Raw genomic sequence first — 14,612 nt, forward strand, 5'->3', positions numbered from 1 at the left:
TTCATACATTCTATTTCTTTCCTAAATTGTTTATTCAGGAGTTCAATCATTTTTATATTCTCCTCTATTTTTTTATCGGTGTATTCTTTAGAAGCACTTAGTACTTCTTTGATTATAGTTACCACTACATTTTTTAGTTCCGAAATTATTTCTGAACTGATTTCTTCTATACCTTTCTGCAGTTGATTCTTTACTGTCAACGCTATTATTTCAGAGATATCTGGAGCGTGATTTCCAATTTCCTTAGTGCTAGTGTCTTCTGCAGTTGTACTAGGTGGACTTGGGGCGTGAGACTGCATTTTGTTCCTTCTCTTTGTCATTTTGCATACCACTATCTTCTGACGTTTGGTGAAGAGCTTGGATAGAGTTATTACCTTAGCACCAGGTCTGGATCTACGAAGTTCAGATTCCTCCAGGTGGGTGTTGCTTGGATCTGGCTGCTGTGCTCCACTTCTTTCTGCTGCAGGCGTTAGAGTTGAACCCTTTGTGTCTCTCTGGCAAGATGTTCTGCTCCTGAATCAGCTGGGTGGGTCTTGCTTCTAGCCTCTTTGCAGGGAGTTCTGCTGAAGGGTTCGGGTTCCCTGCTGGGCCTACAGCCTGGGTCGAATGAGGATCCGCGGGCCCGGGTAGTCTCACTCACTCGCCAGGCCTGCGCTCTGGGTCTATTCAGGATCCCACGGCCCCGGTCTTCTCACTCACTCGTCGGGCCTGTGCTCTGGGTCTGTTCAGGATCCGAAGGACAATGGGTCGTCTCACTCACTGGCCGGGCCTGCGCTCTGGGTCTATTCAGGATCCCACAGGGCCCCGGGTCATCTCACTCACTCGCCGGGCCTGCACTCTGGGTCGTCTCACTCACTCGCCAGCCTGCGCTCTGGGTCTGTTCAGGATCCCGCGGCCCCGGTCATCTCACTCACCGCCGGGCCTGCGCTCTAGAGAAGATTTAATGCCAACTTTTCTCAAACTCTTCCATGAAATTGAAAGGGAAGCAATTCTCCCACACTCATTCCTGGAGGCAAATATTACTCATTCTTTCCAAAACCAGAGGAAGATCCAGTGAAAAAAGAGAACTTAAGACCAATCTCTCTAATGCATATAGATGCAAAAGTCCTCAATAAAATATGAGCAAACAGAATACAACAAATCGTCAAGAAGATTATACATCCTGACCAAGTGGGATTCATTCCAGGAATGCAGAGATGGTTGAACATACACAAATCCATAAATGTAACACACCGCATCAATAGAACCAAGAACAGGGGGCCGGGGAGATGGCTCAGTAGAATAAGTGCTTGCCTGGCAAGGACAAGGGCCTGAGTTCAATTCCTGGTTCTGGAAAAAAAAATCAGGAACAAAAACCATATGATCCTCTCAATAGATGCAGTAAAAGCTTTTGACAAAGCCCAACATACATTCATGATATGAACCCCACAGAGAATCGGAATAGATGGTCTATATCTCAACCTGATAAAAGCCATCTATGTGAAACCAACAGCCAACATCATACTAAATGGGCAAAACCTGAAGGCCTTCACTTTAAAACCAGTAACAAAGGGCTGGCCAGATAGCTCAGTGGATTAAAGAGCCTGCTTAGGCAGATGTAAGGACTGGGGTTCGATCCCTGGCATGCCGTGCCAGCTCTGCCCCTGGGATGCACTGAGACAGTGACTGAGACTGGGCATGGTGGCATGCTCCTATAATCCCAGCCTTGGGAGGCTGAAAACAGGAGGATCACTAGGAGTCCAATCTGTGTAGTGAGACCCTGTAAACCTTGTACTAAATACAAAAAAATAAAATAGAATAAAATCAGGAACAAGGGCCAGGGAGATGGCTCAGTGGAATAAGTGCTTCCCTGGCAAGCACAAGGGCCTGAGTTCAATCCCCGGTTCCGCAAAAAAATAAAAATAAAAAAATAAAATCTAGCCATCTAATTATCATTTAAAAAATCAGGAACAAGACATGGATGTCTACTGTCTTCACTCCTATTCAATATAGTTCTGGAAATATTAGCCAGAGCAATTAGACAAGAGAGAGAAATAAATGGAATAAGGATTGGAAAAGAAGAAGTGAAGTTATCATTATTTGCAGATGACATGATACTTCATTTGGAAGACCCAAAAAACTCCACTCCAACATTATGAAAATGGCCATACTGTCAAAATTGTTATACAGATTCAATGCAATCCGAATTAAAATACCATTAGTATACCTCACAAAGCTCAATAAAACTTCTTCAAATACATTTGTAATGAGAAGAGATCCAGAATATCATAAGCAATCCTGAGAAACAAAGGAAAGGCAGGAGGTATCATAATCTCAGACCTGAAATTATACTATAAAACTACTGTGATGAAATCAGCATAGTATTGGTATAGAGACAGACCTGAGGATAAATGGAACAGATTAGGAGATGCAAACACAATTGCAACCACACTCAGCCACATTTTCTTTGCTAAATGAGCCAGATGTGCTCACTGAAAGAAAGATAGCCTCTTTAATAAATGGTACTGGAAAAACTGGCTTTCCACATTCTGAAGGCTAAAACTAGACCCATGCCTATCACCATGCACAAAGCTACAGTCAAAATGGTTCAAAGATTTAAATATTAAAACAAATACTAAATCTTCTGGAGTAAAATGTAGTTAGAAATCCTAAAGGCATATGGGGTAGGTAGAGAGCTTATGAACAAAAACCAAAACTGCATGGGAAATACTCCAAAGAATCGACAACTGGGATCTCATCTTTTTAAAAAGTTTCATTAAAAAAAAGTTTCTGCATTTCAAAACAAATTTTCAACAGAGTAAAAAGAAAATTAGATACTATCTCAATAGTATAATGCAAGTTACTTTTTCTGTGTATCCTCTCTATATATGATAGAGGTAAATGAAGGCCTCCTACCTAGCCCAGCTCACAGTACTCATCTACTTCCTGCAATTCTCAGTCATTCATCCTCAAGCCACTCCTTCATGACTGAATAAAATCCAGGTTTGGCCCTAAGTCAAGGCCTTTGTTCCAGATAGCCATCACCATGGCTGGATTTAGGACCCCTTAGCTCCCCATAACTATAGAAAGAAAAAGACAAGAAAATGCACGAAGTGAGAAAAATGATAGCCAACTCTCCCTCTGACAAAGGCCTGTCTAGAACATATAAAGAATTTGAAAAAAAACAAAAACAAAAAACAGACCTGCCCCCCCCAAATTTGAAGACCCAATCAAAAAATGGGCATGAGAGGAATGTATACTTCTCAGAGGAAGAAATATAAATGGTAAGTAAATATATGAAAAAATGTTCAACATCATTGGTCATTAAAGAAATGCAAATTAAAACTACACTGAGATTCCATCTCACCCCAGAAAAAATGGCTGACATCAAGAAATTCAGCCAATAACAAATGCTGGAGTGGCTGTGAAGAAAAAGGAACCCTTGTCCACTGTTGGTGGGAGTGCAGACTGGTACAACCACTATGGAAATCAGAGTGGTGAGTCCTTCAAAAACTAGAATTGGAGATCCCATTCAAGCCTTCAGCTATTCCCCTCCTGGGTATTTTTCCAGAACTGAAAACTTCATACCACAGAAATATATGTGTACCCATGTTTATAGAAGCATAATTTGTCATAGCTAAATCCTGGGGGGGAAAAAACCCAGATGCCCGTCAACTGAGGAATGGATAAAGAAGATGTGCTATTTTTACACAATGGAGTATTATTCAGCTATAAGACAGGAGACTTTGATGTTTTTATCAGTTAATGGATGCAACTAGAGACCATATTCTTAAGGAAATAAAAGAGACCCCCATGTGCAAACATCATATTGTCTACTTAGTGTGAGAACTAAAGAGAAAATGAAACATGATGGGAAAAGAGAATTAACTTACTCAAAATGAAAGAGATACTGAGTTGAGGAAGACAAGAGAGGAAGTTGAGAAAGAGGTAGTATATAAAAAGGATGGTTTGGACAACTGTACTATGGATTTCTGCTGGTCTATGGAAAGTAAAAGATAATATATAATTTTTTGTCTCATTTTTTCAATTGTTTATACTTATTTTCTTCTTAATTTCTTATATACTTCTTTCTTCCAGTTTTACATGCATATATCTGGTAATATGAATAACTGGTTGGAAAACAACACTATGCATTCCAACAAATACTATGAAATTCATATTACTTTGTTAAGTGAAATTCTATGTCACTTGTAATTTTTCTGTTTTAATTCTATTTTGTACTGTCTTTAAAAAATAAAAGTAAATAAATTTTTAAAAATTATTTCAAAGTCTGCTAGGTGCCAAAGCACTGGGCTGGGCTAGTTACTTGAGGTATAAAAGTGAAGAAATTCACTGATTCTTCCCAAACAGTTTATATTCTAGTGGAGGAGATAGTAAGTAATCACTGTAAACTAGTTTGAGAACTACTATGAATCTTGAAGGATGTATAGGAGGTTGTCCGAAGAGATGTAAGTTATTCTACAGATCCAATATTATGTATGTACAAAGGTGCTGAGGCACCCTTTAACATTTAGGGTGCAGAGATAAGTTCAGTGTGGTTGAACTTGAGTATTTAGCCATGTGCAGTGGTGCTCAGCTGAGACAGAAGGATCAAAAGTCCCACCCAGCCTGGGCAACTTAGGAAGACCTTGTCTCAAAATTAAAAAAAACAAAAAGGGCTGGAGATAGAGGTCAGTGCAAAGCCCTGGGCTCAGTCTCTGGTATTAAAAAATGTTTTTTAGTTATTGAGAGAGAAATAGTGAGAAATATTTCTCGAGAAGTAGGCAGAGGTAAAATCATGAAGGGCATTGCATATGGTGATAAAAGACACATTGAGGGACTCTTAAGAAGGGCAATGATATTGTCAGAGTAATGCTGTAGGAAAGTCTAATGAGCATTGTCAAATGTGTGAGCATGAAGTGGACAGTGTGAGTAGAGAGCTGCTAGAGGCTCTGTAACATCCAATCAATGTAAATCATTTTTGTTTCGCACTTGTATAAAAAAGTGGACTTTTCTTCCCCTGCTTTACAAGGAGCTAATGAGAGTACCTGAGACAAGTCCCCTGAGCCTCTTAGAAGAGTTTCCTGGTGAGGGCAGAGCAGTAAAAGGCTAGGACAAGTATAGTCTATACCAGCGATGGTGAACCTTTTCAGTTTTTAAACAGCCCTCGCATGCACACTATAGGTTCACCACCACTGGTGTAGATCATGGAATTGAACACATACTCATGCACATCTGATGTATATTAGCCTTGTCTTTAAGCTGGAGTCAATGTAATTGTAAATGCCCTAAGGGTAGGATCTGGGACATCTGTGGTTGTCCACAACCCTAAAAAGCAGAGCATAGAATGAATTTTCAACAGCTACTGCAGGTTGACTGCATTCAGTAGTCCCCTTGGGCAGGGTGCCTGAGACTAAGATGATATGGTACTAGTTGGCGACTAATGGTAACATTCCATTTCAGGGCTTCTTCTGTTATGGTGGCCAAAAAGATTCCAAGCCTTATTCAGCCAGTTCTCTCAGTACCAAGAAAGATCCCTTAACTTTCTGCTTTTGGCATGATACCTCCCAATAAATACAAGGAACAACTCATGAAATTTCCTCCTCCACAAAACAGAAATACAATTTTGCTGGGAAGACACAGTCTATAAGCAAAAGATGTTGAGAATAGAAGCCTAACAGTATTATGAATAAGCTTTCAGAAGTGTTTTTTTTTTAAATTATATAAATATTTTATTTTTAAACTCACTGGATAAAATTAACTGCTGCTCTCCATGTTGTCCAATTCTCAAGATTCCTCCCAACTTTAGCTATTGGACAACAAACATTAAGGTGATACTAACTCGCAAAAGTTCTTTAAAAAATTCAAGCATAGAGAAAAATCTTCTTTCAAAATGGATTGAGTCGTATTCCTGTTCCTAAAGGTGAGAATGGATTCACCTTTGCCCACATCAAGGCATCATTCAGTGAGACAGCAGATTTTCCATCTTCCAGGAAAAACACAGGGCCCTGCACACAGGAGGTTGAGAAAAGATGCAATTACAAAAGGAAAACATCGTTTTAAATTTCTAGATACAGAACCTCTGCAGTAAATCCCCATGACATTCAAGCTTTGCTAATAGGAGGATTAGAAATATAAGAAAAATATGTTCTTATAAGCTTCTATCAAACATAAAAATATTTTCAAATATCTTAATACTATACCATCATTCCACAATGTGTGTAAAAACAAATTTAATTGAGTAATTTGAATTCTTTATGTACAGTAGTGCTACCAATGCTAACAGGTATTGTTAATCTAATCGGTTTCCATAAAGTTGACTTATTTTATTTATTTTTTTTTTGTTTTTTGTTTTTTGTTTTTTTTTGCTCTGAATGCCTTCAAGGCATGACTGGCTGTCTTGTGTTGTAGGGTTCGAACCACAGCAACCTGAGCCTGACTGCTTTGTTGAAGCAGCCAGTTAAAGAACTGAGCTAAGGGGCAGGCCCCCATGAATAAGCTTTCAAACTTTAGTGATTTATAGAAAAATTATAGGCAGAATGTTCAAAAACTTCAGATTTCAGAGCATTTTAGTTTTTGCATTAGTGATTTTTAACTGGAAAAGTCTATGCAAATATTCCCAAATAAAAATAAATTAAAACTCTGAAATCTGAAACATTTATTGTCCAAAGCATTTTGGATAGGGGTAGTCAACCTCTATTCTATCTACCTAGTGTTATAATTAATGTGAGTATAACATAACAAGATCCCTAGGTGTTTTAATACAAATTTTGTTTGTTTTTGTGGTACAGGGGGCCAGGGAGATGACTCAGTAGGATAAGCGCTTGACTGTTTTTGTGGTACAAGGGATCAAACTCAGGACCTTGTGCTTGCTAGGCAAGCGCTTATTCCACTGAGCTATCTCCCCAGCCCTTAATACAAATTTTGAACAGTGTTGATAATATATGGTCAAACTTTGTAGAGAGATGTAGTCCAATGGCCAAAAGGATATTTGAGGAGCATCTATGGGGTTTTTTCTCAGAAATTATCCTAAATTTGCATCAACCAAAGCCAAAATAAATATGAATACAGCCCCTACCTTTTTTCCCAAACAATGGGGATTGAACCCAGGGCCTTCAAAATGAGATACAACACCAGATCTTTTTGTTTGTATTTTGAGACAGGGTTTTCCTAAATTGCTAAGTTGCCCAGGCTAGGCTCAAACTTGTCATCCTCCTGCCCCAGCCTCCCAGAGTGCTAGGATGACAGGCATGTACCAACATAGCCAGCTCATCCCCTGCATCTTTAAAGATAGCTGTCTCTTCCTCTCTGACTCTGCAGAGGTTATAATGAGTTCACTGAATACAATGGCATTTCCACCTATCCATATCTAATATAAAAGCCAGCCAATTGACTGGGTTGTCTACATAGGTGGGGAATGCAAATGCATGGTCTTTGGCTCTTGAGACATGGGCCTTGTGTGCCAGGATCAGGCACAGAAATACAGGTACCTGTGTGTTAAGGCCACGAAAACTGCTTAGCCAGTGCTTTTGTATTTTCTTTAGGAAGGTGGAGCAGATACAATTTCCACCAATGATACCTAAAGTGTTATTTTTCTTGTGAAAGAAAAAAGTACGTATAATTCCTCTACCCAGTACTGTCTAAACCATTGAGGGAATTTTTAGGGAATTGAAAATTAAAAAATGATATTTTTATTAACCAGAATCTTCAGGGAATATAGTGTTCCAGTTAGTTAAATTATCTGGTATAGTGGCTATTTACATGAAACAGACTTTTGGGTGTCTTATCTATGTTCTCATTCCTCTTTTTAAAGTGTACCTATGTATTTCTGCCTTACCAGAGTCTACTAGGCCTGACTGAATTTGGCTACTCTTACTAAAAGTTACATAGTGATTTTGCTCCCTAGATTCTAGGGGTAAGAGAATTGGAGGTACAGGATAGTGACTAAATCTAGACAACCTCAGAAATGGGTTTTAGAAAATTGTTTGGTTTTTTATTTGCTTCTCTCCCTAAAAGCAGAGTGCATGAAAGAAAAGTTCACTAGCCAAGTAAAGGCTTTGATTTGCTAAGCCACATTTTACTGAATAAAAACATTTTAGAGAAGGAAAATTCTAGCTATGTCATTTAAGAAAAATGTACAAAAGAAACTCAGAGCCTGGAAAGGGAGACCTTTCACATCCAAGGGAAACAACAGATGAGCTTTGTTCATTATGACCTGTCTACTTAATTCATTCTCCTGCCAATTAATCTTATAACGATTTTCGGGGACCCACTCACCTCTCATGCTTCTGTAGGAGAAATGTTAAATTCTGTTTATAAACTATCTAAAGTTGTAAACTGTTTAGTGGTAAACAGAACTGTTTGCACATTTTTCATCCATTTATGTTGGATGGAATAATTATGCAAAGGGAAATATGGCCCATTTCTTTAAAAGGCCTCTAGCACTTTCTACCATATTGGGTTCATATTTTTTTTTTTATTCACTTTCAGGAAAATACTGTAATACCTTGTTTCTACTCCCACAAGCCTTCATTTGTCTTCAGTCATTCCTGCTTATCATGCCAAATGGTGCAGAAAGAGTTGAGAACTGTGGAGAATTATGCTGCTGTCACATTTATTTTATTTCCTGGGTAACATTTTCTATAGCTTTGTCACAGGGTTAATGAATTTGTTTTTATTAACAATTAGGTCCTTCTTAAACTAATCATTTTCTACATATATTCCTTATAAATTTTTGAATCTGAAGGTGCTAGGTTTATAACTCAGTTGGGTTTATAAAGGATAGGGCCACTGCAAAGTTAATTAATGAAAATTTTACCCTCCATTATTTACTTGCCTTTGGAGGGAATTTTTAAATCTTATTTATCTCAAATCCAAATAGCTGATTTAAGAAATGATTAAGGTTTAGTGGGTTACTTTAAGAGAAATCTGGATATAAGTTGCTACCAAAAGACTTCTGGGTGATACAGGAGAAATGTAAATCCCAACCTGCTAGATGTCAGAAGTGTTGGGCTTGTGTCCCCTGAAATCAAATGAATTCTAGAGGACAAAAGAAGTTAAAAGTAGGAAAAGCTTATAGAGCAATAGGAGTCGCTCCTGAAAGACAGGAGGGGTCCCAAGTGGGTTGCCACCAAGGCCCCTTGTTAGGGGTAAGCTGTACAGCAAAGTCACAAAGGTAGGTAGGTGCAATGTGGGTCAAACTATAATCAACCAATAAGATTACATAAATACCGCTGCTTAGGTAATATTGATCTAGTAGAGAAATAGGGCAGGTAGAAAGGGCATATGGCTGACATCAACCCAAAGAGCAGAACACTGGGTTCTAAAACACATCACTTATTTTTTTTCTGCAGTTTTTTACTTTATCATAATAGTAGCTGGATGTGTGTCTCAGTACCTTGGCCTCAGGGCTATAGGAAGCAGTCTTTGTGCTTACCCACTTGGTGTAACAGAAGGAAAGATGTGTGCACATGTGTAAAACTGTTAAACTAGGATTTTCACCAACATTGTCCTCTAACGGGTTTGGTATATATTTACCTGGGCATCATAGAGGGTGTAATAAAACCCAGATGTGGAAGTTTTAGAGGAGGTCAAAAGTGAATCATCAGCGGTTTTCGCTGTGACCATCTGTGGAGGCTGGCTTCATGGGGCGTCTGGAGGAGGGTTCTCCATCCCGGCTGCAAGATGAGGAGCCTGGGGCCATGAGAGGTGAAGTGATGAGTTTCTCAAGTCATACAGCTAATTAAGTAGCAGAGCTGGAATTAGGACTCAGGTTTCCTGCCTCTAAAGATTGTTGCAATGAGTCTGCAGAAGCAAGCCCCTATTCACTTCTTAAAGCAAACCATTAGAAGACCAGTTGTGGTCAAATTAAATTCAGGAGTGGATTACCGAGGGGTCCTGGCTTGCCTGGATGGCTATATGAATATAGCCCTGGAGCAGATGAAAGAGTATGTTAATGGAAGCTGAAGAATAAGTATGGGGATGCATTTATCAGAGGAAACAAAGTATTGTACATAAGTACACAGAAGAGAAGGATGCAAAGACACCGAGGAAGCAATTCTTTTCATAGTCAGAATGTATTTTTTTATGAAATGTTTTCTATTTTTTTTGGTTCTTTTGTGATGTAAGTTGTCCTACCTTCATAATAGTTGGTGATTTTTTTCACTGACATGTAAGATGATTATTTAGAATTATGGATTGAGTTATAAAGAGCTTTTCACATTAAAAAAACATGAATCATCAGATCACTGATTCATGGATGATGAGGATGATCCATTATGGTAGATACCTGCCTTCATAACAGAGTGGTGTGGGTGGTGATGATGATGACTTTGACATTGGCCATGAGTCTAAGTTCCTATGACAGTGAAATGGAATAAAAATCAACTGACACAGACACAAGGAATGTAGACCTCCTTATTCAGGTGACAAAGAAAACAGCAATGTGAGTACATATTTGACTAGTCATAATGTTGGGAAATGGTCACACAACCAAATGGAATAATCCAATGTTAGAATTGCGTCTGAAAATATAGTGAGGGTCTTGGCAGGGGTGAAACGTATTGGACAGATTGCCAGCACTGCCATTGAGTGTTAGAAATTTTAACAGACAAAATGCTACAAGATTCTGTGAAATACATAAAGGCTGAAAACCAAGTAAAACATTCTATATGCGCCAATATCCATATTCAAAAATGTATCTACTATGACACCTCACTAAGTGAACTGAAATCATTCATAGATCTGCTGTAGTTAGCAGGAATTTCTCACAGTGACTGCGGGAATATAGAAGACTTACCAAAAAGCAATGAATCAAACTACAGCATAAAAATGCATGCCCTTTTAGATGCAAAGACTTACTATGTTTTCAATTCAGACATTTATCCCAGAACTTGGCCATCAAGTCCTTGTTTGTATAGCAATAAACTGAATGATGCTTCATAACAACTGTTTCATAACAGCAGAGTGGTGTGGCATACATGCTATCAGTGTAAGCGATACTTATATATGGAACATTCGTTTTTCATGTATGAAGATTACCTGGAGTGTGACAGTTCAAGCAACAGACTTGTTGCTCCCATCTTCCAAACTAATCAGAATGTGACATTCAAGAATTGATTTACCAGTTTTCAGATGATGTTACGTTTGCTAACAGGACACAAGTTGACCAGCTCAGGAACTTTACACAGGAACAAAGCATAAATTCTAAATGAAATGTTGCAGTTTCAAAACAGAGAATTCTATAGTACAATCTTTGGATTTCAGAAATATTTACATTGACCTCATATATGGCAGGGAAAAACAAAGTAGTATTGCTGATGTCAATATTGCACCATGATGGAAATATTGATAGGGAAACACCAACAAAATGGAAGCCTGAAGGGCTGGGGAAATAGCTCAGTAGAATAAGCACTTGCCTGGCAAGCACAGGGTCCTGAGTTCAATCCCTGGTACCGGAAAAAAAAAAGGAAGCCTGAGATGAAAAGTTTCTACAACAAAACCAAAGGCAGAGTAGATGTTGTTGATGAGTTATGCAGCAATTATGATGTTACTCAAAACACAAAGTATTGGCCCATGGTTGTGTTTTACTAGATCCTAAGCATGTGTGACATAAGCAGTTTGATAGTTTACAAAGAAAAGAACAAGTGCAAAATACCATGGATAAATTTTCTTAAAGGATTGCAACTGGAACTCACTTACCCCAGAGGAAAAACAAAATGTTTCTGCCCAGGGAACTGCACAAAAAATTATGAAACACACTGGTGAGCTCACAAGTAAACAGGCAGATGCAGTATCCCAAAGACCTACTATGCCAACAGAAAAACCAAAAAGATGTCAACTGTGCCCTATAAGAAAGGGCAGGAAAACAAAGCATACATGCTATCAGTGTAAGCGATACTTATATATGGAACATTCGATTTTCATGTATGAAGATTACCTGGAGTGTGACAGTTCAAGCAAAGATTATATTCTATTAAAATATTCAATGTAGGTCACATAGGTTTTTATTTCTGATGTTATCTCTTAGGTTTTATAAGCAAGTACTCCACTGATGTGAAAAATGTTGATGTCTAGTTTAAGCACTCATTACACATTTAATATTTTATTTTACTGATATCTTATTTCTCTGCTAAGTGCACATTGTACAACACACTAGGAAGCTCCTGCTGAAACAAGAAGAGAGGTGACAAGAATGGCCTGCCACCCAATGCTATTATGGGCTACTGGACTCTTTTAGAATATTTTGCTGAGTTTACACACCTATAAGATTCAATAACGGAACTTAGGAAAAATGGGGTACACCGATGAATGTCCATTCTGTATCTGTGTATTCAAAGTGGTTGGGGTAGATATATAGTTGCATTGTCTTAATGAATAGAATGATTTGTTCTAATGGTGTTTGTAAATAGGATCACAAGTCCGCATCTTGTACAGCAATTAACCACTAAGAAGAATATATGCAGTGTATTATTTGTTGAAACTGTACTTCCGATTTGATTTGAAACTGTCTCATTGCTATCTGTTTATCAATAAAACTGTAGAAAAAAAAAAGAATGGCCTGCCACATAAGCAAGGAAAGCCTGTTAGTGAAGATGAGACATGTGCATGGAACATGCAATTGTCGTGTGTGAAGACTGCCTTAGGTGTGACAGTTGAAGCAAAGAGTATTTCTGTGGTAGTCTTTTGTTTGTGTTTACATTGTAGTTCACATAGGTTTTTATTTCTGATTTTATCTCCTGGGTTTTGTAAGCAAGTACATAGCTGATGTGAAAATGTTGATGTTTATTAAGAATTTAACACTTTATCTTATTGATACTTTATGCTCCTGTCAACTACACACTGCATAATATAGTAAGAACCTCCTGGAAAAAAAAAAAACAGCAAGACCAGCGAGATGTCAACTATGTCCTACAAAAAGGCCAGGAAAGTGAAACACATGTGCTGTCTGTGTAAGCGATGCGTAATGGAACATGTTGCCATCATATATGAAGACACCTTAGGTGTGATAATTGAAGTGGAGTTTTTTAGCAGTGTGTTATTGCTATTTTCATCGCAGTTTGTATAGGAATTTCTTTTTTTTTTAGATTTTGTACACCAAAAAATAGTCAATGTTGAAATGTTTATAATTTTTATAAACAATAAACATTCAAAATACAATGTTTTTGTGATACTTTTTCCTGTTAAGCACTCATAGTTTAATATAATAAAACTCAAAACACTGAAATGAATAATTCATCAATAGAAATATTCTAAAAATTAAATGAGTTTGATACACCCATATTTATAGGCCTTTCTGACAAAAAAAATATGTTATAGTCCGTTTGTTAACCTTGGATTATCTTCTAAAACATGAACATTTTTGTGAAGGGATGGGCCTAGTTGTTTTGGTCACCCACCAGGAAGTCTGATGCATACCTGGACTAATGGACTTGGTGTTATCAATTGTAATATAATCTCAAATTTCCATTCATCTCTTAGGGAGGTACTATATGCAGATCTGGCCATGTGACCTTATCTTGAGGCCTTGCCTTCTTCAGATGTGCCTCCACAGTTTTGATGTGTTTTCATCTTCTGAACATACTTCCTTAAAGTCCTATCCCTGTCTGACTGCCTGTTAAGTTCTGTCTAATTTAGCTGCATATAATATGGTTGACCATTTCAATAGCCAAACACTTCTTACATCCAAACATGCAGGAAATGGCAAAAGGAACAAAGACAAAAAAGTGGTAAATAGACAGTCAAGTGAAGAGGTAAAACAAAACCAAAAAAGTAGACTGATTTCATCAACATTACAAAGTTGAAATGGTAAAAAAGAAATAGTCATGAATTAGGAGTAGAAGAGATTACAAGGAAGAAAAAAGAAACCAGATATAGATAGAGTCGTACCAAGACTATTTAGCTGGAGTGAGGCATAGTGGTGCGCATCTGTAATCCTAGAACTCTGGAAGGCTGAGGCAGAAAGATTGCAAGTTTGAGCCCACCCTGGGCACTTAAGCAATGTAGACCTGTTTACAAATAAAGAAGGGCTGAAGATATATCTCAGTGGAAAGGGCTCAATCCCCAGTACCTCAAAAATCACCTAGTTAGCTGGATGATTAAGTTTGTGGCTGATAAACAAGACTGCCTAAATGATACAAATTCAAATACTTCTCCATTACCACCCAGCCTCTGGCAACCAACACTCTACTCTGCTTCAAAGAATTTGATCCTTTTCTGGTCCTCTTGGTATGATGTAGTACCTGTCCTCCTGGGTCTGCCTTTGTTTTACTGGGTATAATGTTATTTAGGTTCATCTATTTTATCCAAAATGGTAGGATTTGTCTTTTTAAAGCCTGACTAATATTCTAGTCTGATGTATAGTACATTTTCTTTAGGTTTATCCACCGATATACATTTAAAGATCTAGAGGGGCTGGGGAGATGGCTCGGTAGAATAAGCTCTTGCCTGGCAAGTGCAAAGACCTGAGTTCAATCCCCAGTTCTGAAAAAAAAATTATATTAAGGGGCTGGTGAGATGGCTCAGTGGTCTAAAGCACCTACTTAGAACAAGCTCAGCAAAGCACAGGGACTGCGGTTCAATCCCCCAGCACCACATGCCAGCCAGCCCTGCCCCCTGGTGGGCTGAGCTGGCCA

General features: G+C 38.2%; 1 protein-coding gene and 1 pseudogene across 2 annotated transcripts in view; both read left to right on the forward strand.

Annotated features, from left to right (window-relative positions):
• Hdac8 (histone deacetylase 8) overlaps positions 1 to 14,612 on the forward strand; it is a 274,832-nt gene that overhangs the window by 57,580 nt on the left and 202,640 nt on the right. Inside the window, exon 5 of one of the 2 annotated variants that reach the window (XM_023707100.1) lies at positions 12,115 to 12,184. The exons of the other annotated variant lie outside the window; for it this stretch is intronic. Within the exon in view, the coding sequence (XP_023562868.1) occupies positions 12,115 to 12,136 (22 nt within the window). The 3' untranslated portion in view covers positions 12,137 to 12,184. Of the gene's footprint in view, positions 1 to 12,114; positions 12,185 to 14,612 lie in introns of those variants that run through there. 2 annotated transcript variants of the gene reach the window in all.
• On the forward strand, positions 9,778 to 10,342 carry LOC101572926 (annotated as a pseudogene).

This window comes from Octodon degus, unplaced genomic scaffold (assembly GCF_000260255.1).
Source record: "Octodon degus isolate 3935 unplaced genomic scaffold, OctDeg1.0 scaffold00280, whole genome shotgun sequence".
Taxonomy (NCBI): domain Eukaryota; kingdom Metazoa; phylum Chordata; class Mammalia; order Rodentia; family Octodontidae; genus Octodon; species Octodon degus.